Source organism: Diplotaxodon limnothrissa, linkage group LG23 (assembly GCF_057381915.1).
Source record: "Diplotaxodon limnothrissa isolate DT_005_m linkage group LG23, D_limnothrissa_male_GT1.1, whole genome shotgun sequence".
Lineage (NCBI taxonomy): Eukaryota > Metazoa > Chordata > Actinopteri > Cichliformes > Cichlidae > Diplotaxodon > Diplotaxodon limnothrissa.
Window position 1 is genome coordinate 36,557,829 of NC_140617.1, and position 24,262 is coordinate 36,582,090.

The 24,262-nt window shown below is 41.1% G+C and overlaps 2 protein-coding genes across 2 annotated transcripts; one reads left to right on the forward strand and one right to left on the reverse strand.

The window, feature by feature from the left end:
- Positions 1–2,612: 2,612 nt before the first annotated feature.
- LOC146608627 (uncharacterized) lies at positions 2,613–4,065 on the reverse strand. The gene is made up of 4 exons (XM_085348245.1): positions 3,890–4,065; positions 3,593–3,700; positions 3,267–3,474; positions 2,613–3,077 (listed from the first exon to the last, which is right to left on the reverse strand). The coding sequence occupies exons 1-4, from the start codon at positions 4,063–4,065 to the stop codon at positions 2,613–2,615; spliced, it is 957 nt and encodes a 318-aa protein (XP_085204371.1).
- A 9,448-nt stretch (positions 4,066–13,513) lies between these two features.
- Positions 13,514–15,619, forward strand: slitrk1 (SLIT and NTRK like family member 1). The gene has a single exon (XM_085348111.1). The coding sequence runs from the start codon at positions 13,514–13,516 to the stop codon at positions 15,617–15,619; it is 2,106 nt and encodes a 701-aa protein (XP_085204237.1).
- The last annotated feature ends 8,643 nt before the right edge of the window (positions 15,620–24,262 follow it).

Consider the following 24,262-nt stretch of genomic DNA (forward strand, 5'->3'; position numbering starts at 1 on the left):
GTGGTATCGGTGCATCCCTAATATATATATATACACACACACACACACACACACACACACACACACACATATATATATATATATATATATATATATATATATATATATATATATATATAGACCAATTTTGTCATATGGTAAAAAATCCTTAATAAAGCTTTTCAATGAAGCAGATGATAACTGAAAGCTTTTTTCTTCTCCTGATTCACAAACATACATGCTTTCTTAGTCTTAGATTGCTAGACTTTCAGCAGGTCAGCTGTGACTTGTGTTGTGTTGGTGGTTGGAATTTGTGGATAGATGTGTATGGATTTCAAGTCAAACATTCTGCTGATTCCTACATATGGCATCACTGATCAATGCATCGGGAGAGCTGCTCCTGCTGCCGCCCCTGCCAATAGCTGTATCGACTTCCAGTCTGCACTTGACCAATCTTTTTCTCTACATGACACATCTGCAAGACCTTTGCTGCATAATTACAAAGAGGAGGTGTACAAAGAGATTCAGAAGAAGTCACTACAATGTGAATCTTCAGGAATAGAAACACCTTCGGTCTTTAGTAAAGAATAATACTAGCTTATATTCAGTAAAACTAATATTTTAGACCTGATTATCATAGCTATGTTGTTTATGGCTTAACTTAGACCTCGCTTGCCTTGTGTAGTAATTTGGCCTCCAATTGTCCTTTTTTAAAATCTTACTTGTGAGAAATCTCTGTGTGTCCATCTGTTCAATTTCTATTATGATAACTGTTTAGCTGAACTACTTTAAATTTGGGAAGTATATTATGGGGACTTGAGTAAGTACAGTGCCAGCTTATTTTGGCAAAATGTTTTGACTGCTGGCTGCTCCACTCTGTGTGTAGGGGGAGGGGCACAAATATGCAAACATGCATGTATGTTTTGGCTATCTTTGTGAGGACAGTGACAAATTACTTGATTTAGATTCTGTAGGACTTGGCAGGTGCACCCATTTTCTATCGCCAGTCATTGGCAGCACTTAAATCCAACTCTCCTCTCCACTTGTCACCGGGTTGTTATCCTACTCTGCATGGTAGCTAAGCTCCAAACCATTTTGCAAACTTTACCTATACTTACCTGCTTGTCTTCTACTCTTCTTCAGTAGAAAGTCCTGCTGATGTGCTTGCTGAAGTCCTTACTTGTGAACCTGCTGGATCCACTCTCTCACGGCCTCTTTTTTGGAAACCTATCTGCCCTGGAGCCTCAGAAAAAAGAAAGGAAAACTTACTTGATTTGAGTGTATGCAGCCTTCATCGATGTAAATTATCTTTGAAGTTGTTCATTAAATGCTGTGGAACAGATGTCATTGGTCTTTTTTGTTCTCCATGCCTGTCTACCTGTTCATTACCCATCTCAACGTGATCTTTGCTTTTGACTTGTGCCAGTGACAGTAAGGTGCAGTATTATGTTTGACTTCATTTTAATGAATCATTCTCAGGTTTTAGCGAAAAGTTTTTCTGTTAGCAGTTAGCCTGCTCCACCCCCTGTGAAGGGGGGAGGGGCAACATATAAACACAATCGCTTTGTTAAACTTTCTAACTGCAATCAGATGAATGTACTCCCAGGATTCTTACCCCTACATTTAAAACAATACAACTAAGTGCTAAACCCTTAAATTAACCTAAACCTAACAAGTATATATGTTTCACTTGGGTACCACTTTACAATAAGGCTCCCCTTATAGATGCTAATAAATAGTTTATAGCTATATTATTAATTAATCTGTAAATGCTTTATAAACCATTATTAATGGTTTATTATGCATTAGTTAAGGGTGAGAAAGAGGAAAAAAACTGACCGGTTTCTTGCCAAATAGTGAGCCAAATGTGTTCACCTATATATTTCATCTAGAGTTGCTATAGTAAACATTTCAGACTAAGTTACTATCCTGTAAGCACAATCAGCATTTGTAAACATATTTTTTATCATATAAAATTGTACTTCAGAAATGCATTATAAATATCCACAACTATCAATCAGAGCTTTGTTGTAAAGTGTAAAGCATAAAACCATTTATTAATGAATAATAAATATTTATAAATGCCAAATGGGAGCCTTATTGTAAAGTGTAAAGCATGACACCATTTATTTATGACTAATAAACATTTATAAATGCCAAATGGGAGCCTTATTGTAAAGTGTAAAGCATAACACCATTTATTAATGACTACTAAACATAAATGACAAAAGAGAGTTTTGTTGTAAAGTTTAAAACATGTCAACATTTATTAAGGACTAATAAACATTTATAAATGCCAAATGGGAGCCTTATTGTAAAGTGTAAAGCATAACACCATTTATTAATCACTAATAAACATTTATAAATGACAAAAGATAGCTTTGTCGTAAAGTTTAAAACATGTCAACATTTATTAATCACTAATAAACATTTATAATTGCCAAAAGTGAGTCTTAAATGTATAATGTCACCATTTATAACACTTAGACCTAAATTACAATCAGTGCTTGAAATAACATTTAACTACTGTCAAAAATGGCAATGTATTGTAAGAGTAACACATGTAACATTAAATGTGTTTTTTAAAACACCAAACAGTCACCCACTCCAAAAAAAGTTCATGCCAGACTGGTTCAAACTGGAAATATTTTTTGTGTGTCCTTAAATAAGCGTCCCAGTGGTCCATCAGGGTGTCGCGAACCAAGCCAAGATGACCACTCAAGAACCATCAGGTGTTCCTCCAGCAACTTCTCAGTGCGATTTCCTCTTAGTCTACGGACATGTCCTTTGATGGTCATCCAAGCCCTTTCGATATGCTGTGTATGACTGCCAGATTGAGGATCTACAAACCACCTGCTGTGATTTACAGTGTAATGTCTGTACCCTATGTTTGTCAAAACATTCTTGTAGGCTCTCCACTCATCACTGATAATGGCACTACCCAACTTAACATGCTGTCTGATCAGAGGAACAAGGTGGCGCCTTGATCGTTTTTCAACAAGTTTTAACACGAGCCTTCGCCTTTTGTCTTTAATTCCCATCATTCCAAATACCCATTTCTTCCTTTTCCATGCATTTCCAAAGCGTCCACGTGCATACTGAAAACAAAAAGAATAAAATTAAACAGAATTAAAATGAAAAAGAATGAAATTAAATATCTACAAAGAAACATTCAAAAAGATGGTTGCTTCTACTATTTTTTTTTACTTATGGTAAAGGTTTCCATGTTTAAAGGACACAGTCAGATCTGCATTGATTCTAACAAACCTGTCTGAGAGTTTACCAACCTTTCGCTGATGATGGAGACAGCTTTCATCTATAACCACAAATTCTCTGTCACCACCAAGACGGTGTCCATTGTTTATTCTGTGTCTTTTAATTGCACGTATACAAACATGTCGAATGTGTCTTGCCATGCTACTTAGTGTTCTGGAGCTGCCAGCCACTTCATCATCGATCAAATCTATTTGTCTGAGCCTGAGCCCTTGTGAAAATCTGTGATAGAAATTGAGGCAATTATTACTTACTGAGGCCCTAATTTTATTTCACAAGTCTCGTATTGGTGTTCAATTATGAAAGGTGCATTGCTATTAATGTCTACATCTACATATACCTGTAAATGAACTTCATCCAACTGAAAAGAGATGTTTTTGATTTCTCAAAGAGGGAGCCAGTTCTAATTGTTCTGGAAACTTTCCTATGACTTGCTCTTTTGCAGCACCTGAGAACATATCAATGAGTTAAGTAAAGAAATGGACCCTTAAACAAGAGCATTAATTGAAAAGATAATCACAAAATTAAGTATGAAGAAAATAATAATGAAAAGAGGTTAATGCTCCCTCTTGCATTGATAACCGAAATATTTTGTTATATTTACTACATGCACTACATTATCATGCATTATACATACCACATATATTGGTCTTTCTTCACCACGGAAATCATTTTCATCTTATGGTGACAAACAGGACATCTAAGCTTCTTTTTTAGCAGGTGTTTCTTCTGCAGCCATTTAATGAGCCTTAGTGCCTTATATTTCGTTTGTTTTCCTTCTATTCTGGCGCGCAATCTCATTCCCAAAGACATTCTGGTGGAAAAAAATGAGTAATTTATTTTATTATCACCTCGAAACACCGTAAAATACTCTATGGGAGTCTAGTGCAAATCGGTTCAGAGTTAAAGAACTTCACATGCTATATAAAACAAGCCCTATAATCAAAAATAGTCCCACGCAAAAAAGAGGATTGTCTCACCTGTTATAATGTATCTCCGACTTTGTTATGTAGATCTAACCCGCTGGATTCATGCTAAAAAAATATGTTCTGCTGCCAAAGGGAGGGAAAACAAATTTAATTTAAACGCAGAGGAGCTTATACAACCATCCAATCACAGTTAACTTTATTAAGGAAAGCCCCTCCTCTCAGAGCGCGACAGGCAGTGGAGCGCTCTGGAAGGTCAAGCCAAAGGGGCACGAACAGACACACTGAAGGCGCTCGTTCAAGTTGCTGCGCCATGGATGGAGCAGAAGATAAAAATTTGTGTGCGTCTGCGACTTACACAGTTAGCACACGTTCGAAGAGATACAAAAAGCAGAGACTGGATGATCTAGATTGCACTAAGCCAACGACGTCAGCAGTTAGACATGAAGGTGAGTATAATGCTAGCTAGCTAGCTACCGAGCCATTTGGCTGCTAGCTACAGTGGCTAACTAACATCACATAACATGTGAATAGCTCTATTACTATTGGTTATTCCAAACGATTGATATCACTTAGTTGTATATTTTTAGTTTTGTTTATGTGCATCATTAAATTTATATTAAACACCCTGGTAAGGCAGTACACATAAGAATTATTTGCCTTGTTTTAGAAATGTCTGAACCACCACATGTGTATATAACATAATTTTTACAAAGTGGCTTTTTATAAATTCAAGTTGTAACCGTTTTTAATCAATATTTTATTTGAGTTTCCCAAGTTTAGATTATAAATTATTTTAGTATTGTAATTTAATAATTGTTTGTTCTTTAGATTCTTCTTCTAATCCTGCCCCTACTGCAACTGCCCTTCTTAACAAGGAGCGAGAGAAACTGACTTTTCTTAAGGAGGAACTGGAGCGCGACACCCTGATGGACCACTGGGACGCTTATTTAAGGACATTTAAAAAAATATTTCCAGTTTGAACCAGTCTGGCATGAACTTTTTTTGGAGTGGGTGACTGTTTGGTGTTTTAAAAAACACATTTAATGTTACATGTGTTACTCTTACAATACATTGCCATTTTTGACAGTAGTTAAATGTTATTTCAAGCACTGATTGTAATTTAGGTCTAAGTGTTATAAATGGTGACATTATACATTTAAGACTCACTTTTGGCAATTATAAATGTTTATTAGTGATTAATAAATGTTGACATGTTTTAAACTTTATGACAAAGCTATCTTTTGTCATTTATAAATGTTTATTAGTGATTAATAAATGGTGTTATGCTTTACACTTTACAATAAGGCTCCCATTTGGCATTTATAAATGTTTATTAGTCCTTAATAAATGTTGACATGTTTTAAACTTTACGACAAAGCTATCTTTTGTCATTTATAAATGTTTAGTAGTCATTAATAAATGGTGTTATGCTTTACACTTTACAATAAGGCTCCCATTTGGCATTTATAAATGTTTATTAGTCATAAATAAATGGTGTCATGCTTTACACTTTACAATAAGGCTCCCATTTGGCATTTATAAATATTTATTATTCATTAATAAATGGTTTTATGCTTTACACTTTACAATAAGGCTCCCATTTGGCATTTATAAATATTTATTATTCATTAATAAATGGTTTTATGCTTTACACTTTACAACAAAGCTCCGATTGATAGTTGTGGATATTTATAATGCATTTCTGAAGTACAATTTTATATGATAAAAAATATGTTTACAAATGCTGATTGTGCTTACAGGATAGTAACTTAGTCTGAAATGTTTAATATAGCAACTCTAGATGAAATATATAGGTGAACACATTTGGCTCACTATTTGGCAAGAAACCGGTCAGTTTTTTTCCTCTTTCTCACCCTTAACTAATGCATAATAAACCATTAATAATGGTTTATAAAGCATTTACAAATTAATTAATAATATAGCTATAAACTATTTATTAGCATCTATAAGGGGAGCCTTATTGTAAAGTGGTACCTTCACTTGTTATATAGTTAGTAAGATAGATATGTTTAGAGCATGTCTATAAAGTGTAAAAACAAAAATATGGGTTACACTCTATGAGAAGGGCACTGCATTAAGAAAAAAAATTTTAATCTAAGGTTTGGTATAATATTAGATGGCACTTAATTTTGTATTAGCGCCGTCCTCCTCCTGTTCAACTAATCTACTCTGTGATGAAAAGATATTTACTCCCTACGCATGAATCACCACAAACCCTAAACAGCCATGGCTTATTTTGAATGCTGTCCACACACACTGAGCTCGACATGCTGATGTGAAAACAAGCTTAACATGGTTGCTGACCTTTCTGTAATTACCTGAAGAGTATTTCAGTCTCTCAAAGCCTCCTGCCTCTGAAGCCTCGGGAGAAAGTGCATGTCCTGGTGGATGCACATCTGGAGGACATTGGGGGCAGTGCTGATGCGGCACATGTTTAGTCTAGAGAATAAAGTGATAAAAAATTAAAAAGAAAAATCTCAGCTTCCGATTTGGACGCTAAAAGCAAAGATCGTAATTGCTGTTTGACAAGATGATTTGCTGGAAACCGCTAAAGGGAGAAGTTTAGATAAAACAGCAAGGTTTTGTTGATTTTGCACCAGGCCAGCTCATACACCCCACAAATGTCTTCATCAGCTGAGATTTTAAAAAAAAAATCTCTTGAAATACAAGCCCGAGGGAAGGTCAGGTGGACTTTCCAAAAAAATAAATAAAATACTGTCTCAGCCTGATAAAATCCCTGGATTCTTTAAATACGCAGTATCTCTTGGGGAAGGATTAAACTCAGAAAGGTCTCTGTTAAGCAGGTATGAAAAATGCATCAAAGTTTATTTAAAAAGACGTCTTTTTGATAAATACATTTACTCAGGGAACCATAAAACACTTCAAAGTATGACACTGCACGTTGCACGACAAATCGTAGGTGATTGCCAATTATGGCCAGTTAGAAATACTCATCAGATATGAGTTTCAGAATGGGAGTGGGAAATTGCAAGCAATCTTGTAGCACAGCATCACTGCCTGACTGAAAGCTATTGATTGGCTTCACTGTTGGTTTTTCTCTGTGGGAATTGCGCCATGTATACAACAATTACATGAAGCATTTGAAAAGCAATAGCTAATACGCTTTCTGAACTATGGGATTTCATGAAGCTCTATAATTATCTAGAAGGCAAATTCTATAACAGTTATCCCTGTATGTCAATAATAGTATGAAAGGTATCTCAGAACACTCATCAGGAAAACCAGACCTTGTCAAAAGAATGGAGAGTAGTTAAAGTAAATCTGACCTATTAAACTATAAAATTCCTCTTGACACACATGCACACACTCAAGTTTGGATGTGTTTTGCTAGCAGCTGCTAATGTGATGCCCAAGATGCTAACCTCAAGCATGCAAGGATGTCGGGAGAGGGTGACCTCACTTACAGCCGTATATCAGACTTCATGCAAATCCCTCTGGAGCCACTAAAGGCCACTTGGCAGAGTTCTTTGCACATTTTACTCATATTTACTAACAGCTGTTAAATGACATTTACCTCCATTTCATCACTGCGGTTCCAGTGATGTCTGCCTTGGTGCCTTTTGAGAATAGGCCAGCATACTGACAGGTTTCAGGACTGTTTCAAAGCATGATATGGTGGAAGTTTGACTTTCGAGGATGAGACAAAACTTGCCCTTAAGCAGGAATAATGATTTGCAGGTAAATGGTATCAAATATGACAGGGGAACAGGTCATCCAATTCTGAAGTTCTAATCTCACATAGTGTGTGTTGTCTGTAAAGTATGGTGGTCCTGACAGTTCCAATTCATAGCACCTTAAGAAAACACCAGAAAACAGAAAAAATAAGCGCACAAAACTCAAACATAAAGGGAATTGAATAAAGCAAAGTGGAAATAGAAATAAATACAAAGAAACTTGTATAAAACATAAAGGAAGTAGATAAAAAGAAATTGGGAGCAATTGTTTTTGGGAAAAGCTGTTCCCAAAAAACAAAACATGGGACTGGGACATTCGTAAAAAGTGCAGGATTCATTGTTGTTCATCGGGAGAAAAATATGCCAGGTAATGTGTGTTTTAATTGCATGAGTCATATAATACTGTAGATACAAGTTTGCTATTAATTGTTTATCGTTCTCTTGTCACTTCTATCACATTCCTGTCTCCTCAAAAACACTTAATTTTTTTTGTTTTTGTTTTTGCAGCATTTTTCTCTTTTCTCGTGTTTTCTTAAGTTGCAGTGTGTTTGATTCTTCAGGGCCACCGTAGTAGAGTCAGCAGTACCAAAACACCCAGCACCAGGAGCAGACAAAGGGAATATTCACCTAAAGGCACAGCTAAAAGTACAAATCCAATCCCTCCTCGTCACTACCAGTGAAACTCTAGGTATCTTTAACTCTGCAACTCTGCAATTTTAAAAGTATGATACAAATTAATAAAAAAGTGTTTTGAATGGAACATTGCACTGGTGCTCCCTGATGACAGTGGCCTCTCCAAACAGATCAGTGCACAGCAACAATCCCTAAACAGCTGTGGAATGGTGCAAGAGACATAACAATTTAAAATCGAGCAGCCATGGGATGGACCAGAGCAAATGCACAGGAGCCAAGGGAGCCATGGTGGTTCATGGCTGTTTATGGCAAAACAACTGGGATTAGCCCATTAGGTTTTAATGTGGCCTATCCCCACGGTTGACCCTAGTCATAGTAAATAAACACAAGCACGTCCTCACCTTTCTTGCATGCGATGCTGAGCCCGACTTGCACTGCAGCCCCGGCGACTGTGTATGCAAGTGACGTATGAGCTCATCTGTTCCCGCATCACACTAATGCAACCCGACAGTATCTGCATCACATCATAATGCTGAAACCCCCATGCAATTATTCCTTGGGATACATTCATATTCATAATCCAATTAGTTTTGACTTCAAGATGAGGGCTTTTTTTTTCCTGATACAAATATGATTTATCCTGTTTGGGGGATTATATCAGAGTCTAAATGTCTGCCCTACAAGGACTGAGTCAAGCTAAAGTAAAGTCAGAATTGTTTATCTCTTTGTTTTCTTTAGTGGAAACGAGACGCTCGAGCGTAACTAAGCTATGTTTGTACTAGTCCACCCACCTGCTGTAAATAAGAGGAGGCATTCGCTACATATGATGCATGCACGCAGGAGGTGATCTTTTTTCTTTTCTTTTTTTTTACGCTTTCAGGAAGCGCACTTCATGTGCACCAAAACAAATCAGTAGGAATTTTCTCTCCAACACCCTCCTACACATTAACACCCCCACACCACCCACATGCACACCCCCTCCACACACACACACACACACACACACATATATCCAATTAATTAGTGTGAATGAGTGATGTGTCCTTGCCTTGGCCGCCTGACCGTCCGCCCTCAGCCTGTTTGCTTTTTGCATGCCAGGGACCCGAGCTGACAATCAGTTACTTAGTTTGGATTGAACACATCGCTCGCATGGTTTGATCGGCCCCACAGCAGGACTCTGCGCCTATTCGAAAGATGGCAAACAAAACATTCATTAAACACAACAGACGTGCCCTAAGAGTGAAGGAGAGTCTGGGATGAAGGCGAGGACGGATAGAAACGCAAAGCTCTGCTTACTCCACAGCACAGGAAAGACTCAAATCTTTAGCAAACTTACGTAAAAGGGTGTGCTGCTTTAGTGAGGAACTTCACTGATGGACATGATCTGTCTCAAATATCTGATTCTGCACTGCAGCAATGATATGTTGGAGCAAAAAGTGCACTTTTTTTTTCAAAAAACTGGAGATAATTTATCTGAATTTCTTGAGCTGTCATTTCCCTTTCCCCTTCTTGGTGTCTCACCTCCTCTTGTCAGTACTGGGACACCCATCCTCACCAAAGACTTCCCCAAGCTGCCTGGATCTTGTTCGTTCCGTGTGTCGTTCTCCTTCAGTAAATATTGCCTGATCATATTTGAGGTTGTGGTTGCTGCTAGAGGGGTTAATGTAGCTGGGGAGAGGAAGAGATACAGGAGAATTATCCTCCTGAGATCCAGAAGAAAAAAAAGTTTCATATTTTGAATTTTCTTTATTAATATGGTTGAAAGAAACATGCTACAGTATTTTTTTTTTCAAAATTGTTTTTTTTTTCACTTTTTATCCTCTGTTTTTGCAGTGGACATGGGGTCTTGCTTGATCACTGAATGATAGGATGTGATGTAATGTTTTCATCTGGATTTCTGGTATCAAACCTCAGAATAGGACATACCAACACTTGAAGAGCTTGTAGGAAGGAGCAAAATGATGATCTCTGAAGTCCATTATGGATTAGAAGTAAGGTATAAGCTGCAACTCTGAAGGTATGAGATTTCATAGCAGTTTGTGTCAGGGAAACCCAATGCCACAACTTCAGAGGCACAGCTTATACAGTGGGCACCTCCTCCAAGCTGCCACCTACCTGCTCTTATGTCTGGTCCTCCTCCACCTCATCTCTGAAAGCTCAAAGTCTGATTACCCTTCCACAATTCTGAATAAAGTAATTTGTGCCTCATTCAACCCTTCCTTTCCTGAATCATGGGCACAGGTTGAGAATGAGAGGTAGTGAATCCTGTTGTCCACTGCAAGGGACACTAAATAAAAGTCTCGCTTTGAGAGGGTTAAATTTGTTTTAGTAAGATTTTGGAAACTTGCAATTATTTTAAGACTCTGATGCGGAAGAAAGAATTTGGGTTTAGCATCAGAAACGTAGCATCTGTTAAAAAATGTGGAAACTGCAATGTCTGCCATTTTGAAAAGAAAGCTAATATGCTGTGTTAGCTACACCGCCACAAGTGTGGCATTACCAGAAAGCTCTGGTAATGCCACACTGTCCTCTTGACAGGATTGAAGAAATCAACCAAACTGCATAAAAGGTGCTTGACCTACAAGTCTCAGAGTCATGTCCCCCACAGAGGACAAAAATGAACTTCTGGGTCAGCAGTTTGAATCACTTCAAATATCACGAGTCCAAATACTGAAGGAAGTCACATATGTGGCAGCACTTTGTAACAGTGGGTATTGAGTAAAGCAAATTCTCTCCTCAAGCCACCGATAAAGAGATCTGAGAGAGAGAGACATACCAGCAAGTTCAGACAGACAGGAAGAAACAAAAAGACAGGAAATGAAGGAGATGGGCAAACCAACACGTATGCAGACCAAGTAACGCCAGGAAAAACAAAAAAAAGAAACAACGCAAAACACAGGCAGACAGATAGACAGGTGGGCAGGGAGGAACCATAAGCAGTCAACTGGCCATAATGGGAACACTTTCCAGCCACATGTAGGTGGCCCTAATGATGTGCTGATTATTTGTGAGGCTTGCTGGAGTCTCCTGACTCCTGGGCTGGTGTCTCATTGCACGTGTGTGTGCGTCTGCATTGTTTCCTCTCTGCACAAAAAAAAATGGTGTCAGAGAATGCGAGACAGAGAGAGAAAGACACACACACAGAGGAGGTGTAACTTAGCATGCCCATTTTCTGTCACGCTCTCAATTCCAACTGAGCACTGCAGATGGAGGAGGGGGAGGGGGATGGGGTGGAGGGTGTGTGTGTGTGTGGTGGTGGAGTGGAGGGATAACTACCTCAACTGTCCTGTGCTCCCCACACCCCTCCCCAACATCGCCCCCTCCCCCCAAGCCCTCCTACAGCTGATGTAATAATCTTAAACAGTGGAGTGTAATATAACTCGATGGTAGATGAGAAAATGCTGAAAACACTCCTGGCTTTGTGTTTTTGTTGCTATTCCTTTCTACTTTTTTTGTAAAGGAATTTCTGTGGGTGTGTGTGTGTGTGTGTGTGTGTGTGTGTGTGTGTGTGGGGGGGGGGGGGGGGGGGGGTGATACAGAACGTCACGCACACATGCGCATATAGGGTTCCACACTGACGCATCGTTTGTTGTATAGTCAACTGTTTCTCTGCTGATTTTTTTTTTTTTTTTTTTGCTTTCTTTTCCCTCCCTGCGCGGGCTGAGCCATGCCTGTACCGGATAATTGTTTTTACTGCATTCAACAGTGTTTCTCAGAAGCAACGGGTCGAAAGTCCGGACTGTGACAGTGGAGGCTCTGCAGGGACAAACTAATGCCTCCTTCTTCTTTCTGAGAAAGAAGGCTGAGCTATCACGATCCTTACTGTGAAGATCTCACCCGTGTATTTTTCTGACGATGCCGGGTTGGACACTTTCACCGTGTAGCTGCGAGCTGTGAGAATTCTCGTGGAAGAAGCATCTTATTGTGCGTGTTTGATTTTTGTGCCGCTGGATGGAAAATTCGAAAACACCGAAAGCCCTAAAAGCAAAAGAAAGAAACAAAAGTGAGTTTTCTTCTTCTTCCAAGGGGGTTCGAAAAGCGACCCCCCTCCTTTCTCTCTCTCCTCAGCATTCCCTCAGTCAGTCGACGGATTTTTTTTTTCCATTACAGCTCAGTAGAGGGTGTCAGATCTTTCTTAGAGCACCGCGCTAGGATGAACGCAGTCTCCGCGTTCCTCTTTTTGTGATTCCTGAATTTGCCACAAAAAAGAAGAAGAAGAAGAGGGGGGAGAAAAGGAGAGGGAGTGAGAGAGAGAGAGGTTGTAGTTGGTACTGGTGTTGAGGAGAAGAAGAAGAAGGAAAAAAAATCGGCGCAAACGAGCCAGGCGAGACGCCGAGGGATGTGAGGGGGGGATGCCGGTGTTTTGCAGTGGTGGGACCGCCTGTGAAGCCCCAGCGCTGGGAGTGAATTCAGCACCGGGGGGAGAGCGGACAGCTCCCGACGAAGCCGCCACCGCCGCCGCAGCGCTCAGTAACACAACCGGTGGGAGGAAAAAGCCACGGATTTGTTCGTTTTTACCCCCCCACCACCACCACCTTCCCCCCTCTCTCCATCACTGCCAAGGTCAGTGTTAAACGACCTGAAAAAGCAAAGAAAAAAACGAAAAGATGAGCCGGACTCCGCTGGCGCTCTTTTCTTTCCGCTTTTCTTCCGATTATATCCCCGAACCCTGCGAGGCTGTGAGGACTCGGTCGACTTGAAAGAGACGTTTATGTTTGTGTTTTTGGATTCGTGGGGGGAACAGAGAGGAAACAAAACTGGAAGAGTGGACACGAGAGCAGGTTAGACGCAGCGTGGATGTGTGATAAAAAGACTGCCTTATCTCTCTCCCCCCTTCCGTAAATATCTGTATTTCTCTCTCTCCCTCTTTTCTCCCCCCCCCCCCCTTTTTTTTTTTTGCTTCCCTCCTTCCCGCTGATGCAGACCAGACCCCCAGCTCGCGCCGCGTCTTGAATCCGGGAATGAGTCGTCCACGTTGAAAAAATGCTGCTTTGGATCGTCCTGCTGAAAGCCGCTCTTTGTCTCGCCAGTGGAAACGTTACAAGGGACGTTTGCAAGGAGCAGATATGCTCCTGCAACGAGGTGGAGGGAGACCTACACATAGACTGCGAAAAGAGGAGCTTCACCACTCTGCAGCAGCTCACCGGCCCCAGCTCGCAGTTTTATCACTTGCTGCTACACGGGAATTCTCTCTCTAGGCTCTTTCCCAACGAGTTCGCCAACTTTTACAACGCCGTGAGTCTGCATTTGGAAAACAACGGCTTGCACGACATCGTGCCCGGCGCCTTCCTGGGACTTCAGCTGGTTAAGCGGCTGCACATCAATAACAATAAGATCAGATCGTTCAGGAAGAGCACGTTTTTGGGCTTGGACGACTTGGAATATCTCCAAGCTGATTTTAATCTACTGAGGGATATTGACCCCGCCGTTTTCAGGGACCTAAATAAACTTGAAGTGTTGATACTTAACGACAACCTCATCAGCGCGTTGCCCGTGAACGTGTTTCAACATGTGCCCATTACGCATCTCGACCTGCGCGGAAACCGAATCAAAACGTTGCCTTATGAAGGGATCCTGGAGCAGATCCCGGGCATTGCGGAGGTTTTGTTGGAGGACAACCCGTGGGACTGTAACTGCGACCTGGTTTCGCTCAAGGAGTGGCTGGAGAACATACCGCGGAACGCGCTCATTGGGAGGGTGATATGCGAGGCTCCCACCAGGCTGCAGGGCAGCGACCTGAACGAGACGTCAGAGGCGGATCTGTGCCCCTCGCAGAGCGCCGGCGTGGACAGCAGCCTGGTGGCCCCTCCCACCCAAGAGGAGACCTCCATGGCCCGCGACACGCACCCGACGCCTTACAAGCCCAGCGGAAATGCCAGCAGGCCCCCGACGCCAGGAGGCCACGGGTCCAACAAGAACCACTCTAAATCTCGTGAGAACTGGCAGCTGAAAACGAAACCCACTCCAGTGGCGGCAGGTGTGGACAGGGAGCAACAGCAGCTGCGCAACGTGACGTGCCCCGAGCCGTGCAAGTGCAAGCTGGTGGGCTCCAGGCAGGGGCTGGGGGTCAACTGCGAGGGCAAGAAGATCGAGAACCTGTCCAACCTCAAACCCAAACCCCTGGCCGCTCACGAGCTCAACATGAGAGAAAACAACATCCACGCGGTGAAGAAAAACCAGCTGCTCGGCTACGCGAGCCTCAACTTGCTCGACCTGGGCGCGAACAACATCAAGGTGATCGACAACGGCACGTTTCAAAACCAGAGCGAGCTCAGGTGGCTGTACTTGGATAAGAACTACCTGGACGCGCTGGTGACGGAGATGTTCGTGGGCCTCGTGAATTTGGAATATCTCAGTTTGGAATACAACGACATCCAGCTCGTAGTTGCGGGCGCGTTTAGCCCCATGCCGAACCTGAGGGTTCTCTTCCTCAACAACAACTTGCTCAAATCGTTACCCGCGGATGCTTTCCTTGGGATTTCTTTATCTAAGATCAGCCTGCACAACAACTACTTCCCCTATCTCCCCGTGGCAGGCGTGCTGGACCAGCTCAACTCGATCATCCAGATCGATTTGCACGGGAACCCGTGGGATTGCTCGTGCAAAATCGTGCCCTTCAAGCAGTGGACGGAGAAGCTGGGGGCCGACGTGATCGTGAGCGACCTCAAGTGCGAGTCGCCGGAGGAGTTCTGGAAGCGAGACTTCCGCTACGTGCGGAACGACCTGCTGTGCCCCAAGCTCTACGTCTCCCCGACGTCGCTGTCCAAAAACAGCACTTTCGCGCAGGACTCGGGGACGCGCTCGAACTCCTACCTGGAGCCCAACAGGGTCTCCATCTCGGTGCTCGTGCCCGGTCTGCTGCTGGTGTTCGTCACGTCCGCGTTCACCGTGGTGGGGATGCTCGTGTTTATTTTGCGGAACCGAAAGAGGTCGAAGCGGAGGGACGGAAACTCCTCCGCGTCCGAGATCAATTCCCTGCAGACTGTGTGCGACTCTTCGTACTGGCACAGCGGGTCTTATCACGCGGACGGGGGCGCGCACCGGGGCTTCGACTGCAGCACGCATCTCTCCACGACAAACGATGCGTAAAAAGGAAAGATGCCCCCCTCCCTTCCCTGGATTACAAACACACACACAAAGAGACAGATACACATACGAACTTTATATTTTATCCATTTGAACCAAGTCTGCTGCTGCTGCTTGCACAGCCCCCCTGCCCCTCCTCACCCCACTCTGTAATATATGTATATGCCAAGGCCCCCCCCAAAGAAAAGGCTACAACCCATCCCTCCCCTTTTCTCTCTCCCTCCCAGTAGTCGGATTTTTTTATTTTGTTTTTGCCGCAATCGGACCACAGATCTCTGCAAGACAGAAAAGAGGGGAGAGAGAGAGAATAACAACAGTAATATTATTATTATTATTATTAATAATAATAATAATAATAATAATTCAAAGAGCGAGCGCGTGTGTGTGGATTCAAGGACCGAGGACCCGTCCCCGAGGGAATGGTGCACGAGCGCATGAATGTAAATGTAAATACTCGGACCCGATGTATCATAATCTGCATGAAGATATTTCGCATGGTTTCAACACACACACACACACACACACACACACACACACCTACACACACACACAGCCAGAGAGACGGGCGCGCGACGGAGAGGGGAAACCATAACCACCACAAACAAGCGTAAAAAGGAGCCAACTCGACCCCTTCTCATGTTATATCAATATGACGACTATATATAGATATTAAGAGTTATATATGACTATTACAAAGTGCCATTTCTCTATTTTTTTGTGAACCTGCAGTTAGGATTTGTATTTGTTGTTTTGAACTTGTTTGGAGAAACAAAAACATAAAAGGAGGGATGAAGAGGAGTGTGATGGAAGTGAAGCTGTCAGTGCATGTTCTTTTTTTCTGTTTGTTATCATTTTTTTTTGATTGTCGATGAATATTTGGGGTTATTTATACTTAAGTGGCGCAGATTTTGAACAAAAAGAGAGAAAAAAAAGAAAAAGAAACCCACGTCTGCGCACTCATCATCTCCTTTATGAATGTAAAACTGTGTTATTTTATGGTGTGCCAATTGTTCAGATATTCCGACATGCAGATGAGCATGACCAATTAACGTCACTCAGATGCTTATGCTGCAAAGTTAATGTAGCTAAAAATAACAGTGTGTTTTTTTTAACCTTATTTTTTTCTTCTTCTTCTTCTTTTTATTTATGTGTCAATGAATATAGCCTGCTTTGGGTGAGAGGAAGAAAACAAAACAAATAAATAAACAAAAAAACATTGCAACAAGTTAAAAAGTTGGGGGTATGGGGGTGGGGGGTTTATACTGTCATATTTTTTCAAAAGCAAAGAAGTGTTTTCAATTGAGCTAATGCAATTCGATGTAAACAGCGAAGGTAGACTGACATAGATAGAACGCTGTTTTTTAATGTCAGGAAAAAAAATGTATTCCTCCACATAAAAGCTTATGGCTATGATTCACTTTCATTATTATTGTGAGCTTTTGTAAAGCCATCTAATCTTGTCCAAATAGGAGAAGTCACTGTATTTAGGACAAAACGTGCTTGAAAGAGGCGGGGTTTTTTGTTTTTGTTTTTTGTGGCTGGGAGAGAAGTGAGGCAAGCTGGAGCATTTTACAGCAAGAAAGAAATCAAACAAAGGTACCTACATACAAACATAACGCAGAGGTAACTACATAAAGCAAGATGTCTTTTTTTTTGCTTTCAAATTATTCACTTTTGAACTTGAGCTACTCTTCTTGAAGGGGCCGCATGGTTTTTGTGAGCTCATGACAACAATGCCATGACTGAATACCTGTTTTATTGCTATTTTCTCTTCCCAGAGCTCAGCTATTGTCATGGGATATGCTGCTTATAGCCTATATTGCTTTACCTGAATTTAAAACAAAGAAGAAGGATGACCCCCCCCCCCCCCCAAAAAAAAAAAACCCCAAACAAACAAACAAACAAAAAAACAAAAACGAAACAAAACCCAATGACAACAACACAAAAACAACAACAAACAAGCATTAAAATAGCTGGGGCTTGTTTGAAAAAAAGAAAGTCAATTCTTTAACTCTGCAGTAGCTCAAACAGAAGCGAGGAATGTGCAATTAGCATTTTTGTCTTTTGACTTAATGTTTGTTATGTAAAACCCTAGCACTGGTTTTCACTTTGCCAACTGATTTTCTTTTACAAAACCCACTCCAATATGCTTAATTTCGACACGAGTTCAGGCTAATTCGGTCAAAACTTACCATGGCCACGATGAGAGTGTACAGAGACGATGTTTAGACGGGCTTACATCCCCCATACTGCCCCTCACCTTGCCTCTTCTTCCCCCCACAAGTAGGCCTACAATTCAAGCTAGCGCTGTTCATGGTGCTGAATCATTTTTCCTGCTTTTTTTTCTTTTGTCTGTCGGCCCCCTTTGTGCGTGCGTGCAGGACCGCGCGTGCACGGTCATGCAGCCCGCATGTGTGAAGACAAATCAGAGAGAGCGCGCGCGAGAGAGCAGCTGCGTGACCATTTGCATGTACGTGTAGCCGCCCTTACTTTCCCTCCCCTCTTTACCCCAAACCACATAATCATACGCAGCTTGACCTTGGAGACTAACATCTCAGCAGATCTGTGACAAACCAGTCACCACCCTCATCACCATTTTCGTCCTTGCCCCCCCCCCCGAAACACGCCACCACCTCCACCAGCTTCCCTTTCCTCGGTTTTCCTGTCCAATCACAGGGAGGGGATATATTGGGGGTAACTATGTGTCTATTCTGTGGAGTATTTACTGTGCCACAGTCCACTGATGATTTGTCATAACTTTCAAACGCTGTGTTTCAAAGTTACATTTATATGCTTTGCGATATTTGACCTGCTTCTATTTTGTTAAATAAAGTGTGGTTGAGGTTGAGTAAAAAAAACAAAGTATTTGGTTTTAGGTTTTTATTTATTGGAGCTGGTTTATTGACAAGGTTGATTTATCATCTGTTGTAGTTTTGCATAATTTACATGCTGCAGGATTTCCACATACTTAGCATGTTGAGGCGCACCAGCTTCTGGGTTTCTTCTTAATTACTGTAAAAATTGTTATAATAATCATTGTTCTTATCAGGGTGAGTTAAGGGTTCTTCCACTCATGAGTAAGAATGAAAGCTACTTTTTTTTTCTTTGCTAAGCTCTACCTTTCAACCCACATAATTAAAACAGTGTGCCTGCATCAGTGTCATGGTATAGGCCAGTTATGCAGTCAAGCACTGTACAGGAAGTTAACACTAAATGTCATACACCACACAAGTTTAAGTAACAGACACCGTTGATGGGAACATCGATATGATGGGAAAAAAAAACACGACACACAAAAAACAAACAAAAAAATAAATTTTATATTTTGTATTTTGGAATTAGGCTTTTAATGTGCTGAACAGTGGGGCAGTGCTCAAATGTTTGATACAAAATAATCACTTGAATGTTACAAAAATGGTTTGGGGATTATTTTAGATGAAATGGTGTACTTCTCCTTGAAAAACGACATAACAGCCATTCCACCTCAGATTCATCATCAGTGTTATGTAAAAATTAATTATTTTAAAGCCATAAATTCAAATATTTTCCAAAACTGCCCTTAATTCACCCTATATTTTTTACATTTTAGAATCCCTAGAAAGACAATCACACATTTTCATGTGCTTTTGAACTTACAGCTCTAATATCACACAATATCAAACAAAGCAACAATTTAGGTTCATGATTTATTTGGGTAGTAAAAGGAAAATTTGAAGATGACTGATACCTGAATAAGGTAGACCAGAGCAGTTGTAGTTGCAAGGTTGAGATTTTGATTATATGTTTTTTTTTTTCTTTTTCAAATGTTTTTTTTGTTTTGGTGAGAAAACATGCTCTATGGGGAAGCTTATGATACTTCTATTTGTAAGTAACACATTTCTTTCTAAGCCTTATGATTTTGGAAGAGTAAATCTAATAGCAAGAAGTAGCTAAAGCTGACCTATAAAGAAATGACGTCACAGTTGCATGACTTTAACCACTATGCTCCTGTGTTTGGTGTGCTGACAATGAATGTCCTCAACAACGTCTGTAGTCCCATTTAACAACGTGTTAGCAAACACCTTCTCTGGAAAATGTACTAGCTTCAAAATCTATAAGTGGGGTATTATTTATGTGCTTTATGTTGTGGCAAACGAAAAAAATCTCCATAAAAACACTTAAAGCTTGTGTTGACCTTATTTCAGGCTTTCAAAAACAAACAATCTTGGACTTCCAGAGAAGTAACCAGAAGTACAAAGGGCCAATTAATCTCCTGATTTTAGGACTCATTCCTACTGTACAAACTACTACTATAAACATGGTATGCACATGCTCAGTATAGGCATCTCAGAGGAAAGCTTGGTAGAAGTACTGAACAAACCAACAAACAAAAAGGAAAACGTTTTGTGGAAGTTATTTTTATGATGTATTATTTTGTCTTTTCTGCTGTGTAGATGTTTTAACCTTTGGTAAAACACACACTCGTGATGGCAAGCTACATTGTAGCCACAGCCACCCTGGGGCGCACTGACAGAGGCGAGGCTGCCGGACACTGGCGCCACCGGGCCCTCTGACCACCACCAGTAGGCAACGGGTGAAGTGTCTTGCCCAAAGACACAACAACCGAGACTGTCGGAGCCAGGGCTCGAACCAGCAACCTTCCAATTACAAGGCAAACTCACAACTCTTGAGCCACGATCGCCCCTATCACCTTTAACCTTACATCAATTTAACATTAGCATACTCGTTAATTTGGCAATTGCTGATATAAAAAAATCACCATGGAATCTGACATCTTGCACTAAATTGGAAATTTTGAAAATTTTAGTTTTTGTACTGAAAAATATAAAGTGGACATTTACAGCAATTGTTTTAATTTGCATAATTATGATGCAATTTATATGAAAAAACTGTATAATAACATATAGATAATGACACAGTTTATAAATATGAGTATTCTCAGTTACAATTGTCTTTTGACTCCTTTAAATTTGTTTCAGCTAATGTTATCTATGGTATAAATACAAATTTTACATTTAATGGATGGTGTGAATGCAGTACCTCATGCAGAGCGCTATACTGTGTGTAATCCTAGCTAACGTCTTCAAAACATTACACTCCATCTGTGTGAATACTTTAGAGACTGTTAGGTGATCCTGTGCCGCAGTCCCGTGTGACTCAGTGAACAACACTGGGACCCATTCATTAATGCAATGGATGATAGCTGTTGGAAACACAGCGGAGTGTTGTAGCCTCTTTTACACGCTGGGCACACAGCACTCCAACACTGTTGTGGCCCAGCAGGCCTGCCGTAGTTCGTGTGATATTCCCCCCGAGGAGCTGGCAGTTGATGCAACACTTTCAGCAGGGATAACATCATCTGTGCACCTCATAACACTCAGCCTTTGGTGGAAGTCTCAATGGTCTCGCTTTGGTTTAAGTTGGGGCTATTTAATCCTCTCGGTATTGAGAACATACTGCATGTGGTTGGTATTTGGAAGATGTGCTGTTTTAAATTTACTGTTACATTTCCTAGGTAACTAAAATGTGGCTGGTTTGGCTGGTTACTCATCAGCTGAAAATCCCATTAAGGCTTCAACACCCACTTCTAACATTATCTGTTTTTGGTGCCAATTCAAGCACATCTGCTGGGTTTTTTTGTTCTGTTTTTGTATGGTGATTGTGTTACAAAATAAGTGATTACCTCATTGGTAGCAACTTTAATTTGTGACCACAAGATCCCAGCTGGAAACAAAACTGTCTGTCATTTGGCATATTTGTCACTTTGTTCGCCTCAGATTTAAGCAAAATCACAAATGACAGGTTGTGGATTTAAAAAAACAAAATTCCAATCAAAAAAACTAAGTGCCAGCCTACCCTTTCAATTTGAGTTATAGTGTTTTTGCCTTAGTTTTTATGTGACTCCCAATGGTCAAATCCAATGTGTCAGCACTCGCTTAGGTTTTTAGCCCCCCCCCCCAAAAAAAAAAAAAAAAAGATTTTAAGCTCGGGTATTAGCTTTTGAAGCTGGCTTTGATGGAACTCCCATGTGTTGCTCTGAAGAGGTGCCAGGAGCTTTGCACTTCCAAACTCTGCAGCCATTGCAACCCTTCCTGCTATCCCATAGGGGTGTGTAGCAGTGATTATCTGGCATTATCCGCAGGGATTTCTTGGTGTTACTCCCAGATATTATTATTAGTCCATCCGCTGCAGAGCACTTAGCTTATAAGTCTCAGTGGCTGGTTTTTATTAGCCGTTCTTTGTGAGCCACAGTAGTTATAGAATAATGGCCATTCTTTAATGTTGTGCTTGCACCAGTGATTGAGTTTAGTATTAGCTTGAATACACTAGAGTGCAAGTGTTTTACATGAATGGAAACACAGCTGTGGGACATGTAGGAATTAGCCCCTATAATCATTGAGCTTGTTAATATACTTTTCAGCATGCAAACACATCCTAAAAACACATCTCAAGTTTAATTACACTAGCAAAGCAAAATCTTTAGAGGGTAAAAATTTGTTTTGCCTGTTGCCTGGGTCAATGTACTTATTTTCAAAATGGCTAATCAGTCTTTTACCATCGTGTATTTGCTGTTGTGACACCTAAACTGGAGCTGAAGCAGTGTGGAGTGGTGCATCAAAGTTTGGCTATACCAAATAGCAGCAAAGCAAGTAATAACTCGGCATGCTTTTGAAGGAGTGATATGCGCTATACGTTCAAATGTGGGCAGATAAGTCAATCAAACCATAAGCGGTTCAAATATTTCAAGCCTTACTCACATTCCCACATCTGACAGACAGATTATGGTGCAAACATCCTAAGTAATTAAAAGGATGTCTACTCATAATTGACCCAGATCTGGTGTCAACCCACTGCAAACTGGCCCGCGTCAAACCACCAAGTGGGACCTTTAATCAAGATGAGTGAATGGCCTACCGAGTGTGTCCTCCAGCTCTAAGTAATCCTCTTCTTGCAGCCTCCACTTATTGATTATCTCATTGATTTGATTTAGGAGCCACACGCGCACCCATCCCTCACTGGCATTTCAAGCATTATGTGGCTGTACCTGATCTGATTACGCTGCTCATTTGGGAGCTACAAGCATAATATGGAATAAGGGTTTGTTTGCAATCATAAAGTTAGGATGTCCAGTCTCAAAGGAGGCCTTTAAGGATGGATTAGACCAGGGGTCTTCTACTCCAGGCCTCTAGGGCCGGTGTCCTGCAGGTTTTAGATATAACCCTGGGTCAACACACCTGAATCAAATGATTAGTTCATTACCAGCCTCTGGAGAACTTCAACACAAGCTGAGGAGGTAAATTAGCCATTTGAATCAGCTGTGCTGGATCAAGGACACATCTAAAACCTGCAGGACACCGGCCCTCGAGGCCTGGAGTTGGAGACCCCTGGATTAGACTTTCTAACCTTATTGCATTGCAGTTAACTTTTGCTTTGGCACATCTTGGTCCTGACAATGTTGAGCCTGGTTGTTTCAAGTCAGATGCAGATCCAGCTAATGTGAGGTGCTTTTTTGTGAATATTTGGGAGACCAAATGTTACAGCCCTCACAACACATGCTGTAATACATGTAAAGTCTGGCTCATGAGTTTTGGGCCTTGTCTGTCTCTTGCCAATGCCCTAAAGTGCGAAAAGAAGGACAGATTAGGCCAAAATGTCTCTGCTATCTCTGCATTATTTTAGCACACCTCGTGCTGCACATATAAGCAAAAGGATGTAGGTTCACACACACATGCACGCACTCCACCTCGAAGGCTCAAAGGAATTTTAATTTCCTGAAGCTATTTTGGTCTGAACTCAAGGAAATCTGCCCTCGTCACTTTTTAAAATCATCCAGCCGGTCAGAGAACAGCTTGTAGCTGGGCCAAAGGGAGTTTGGCCTATTGAGCACACTTTAAGTGCCTCTTGAAGTCCAGAAATGCAGCAAAGCTATTTGTTTTATGTTGCTATTTCTGCATAGCTGTCCGTTAAGGTGCTGTTGATGATATGCAATGCAATGCTCTATGCGCCTTCTTCCAGGGATTCTCTTTCTACAACCAGAAAATGCAACCTTTTAACGAAAAGACAAAAACCATGGACAAGGCTTTCCTTCCCACTTCTAAACATACGAACACAGAGTAAAAGAAAATCCAGCTCATTTTGAGAAAAACTCAGAGGCTGTTTCAAGTTATGGCAGTTTGATTCTGCAGTAATTACTGGAGCTTTCAAGAATAACAAAAGCAAAAGTATGATACAGTACACACAAAGACCAGGACATCTTTGTCTACAAAAGCTTTGTGAGCTCGGAGACATTGGGAGAACAAAATAACCAAGGACACAACATGATAAAGGTTGAAAAACCGACTTAGCCTTAATGTTTTGTGGCCACTGCTCTCTGTAACGCCACTGCCGTAAATTTAATAACATATACTTTTCTCTATATCTAACCTCATCTGTGCTGTTGTGGGACTGACTGAAATAATAAATTTTTTTGGTTGTGTTTTGGAGCTCTTTCATGCTTGAATGGACAGCCACAGGCATCAGTGATAACAGTCATAATATCGTTTAAGTCAAAACAGCATGGAAGGAGGCACTAGAGTGAAGGTTGGCTGCAAAGCGGCTTGCAGATGCACAACAACTGTGGGCAGGATAAAGAAATACCTTCTCCTA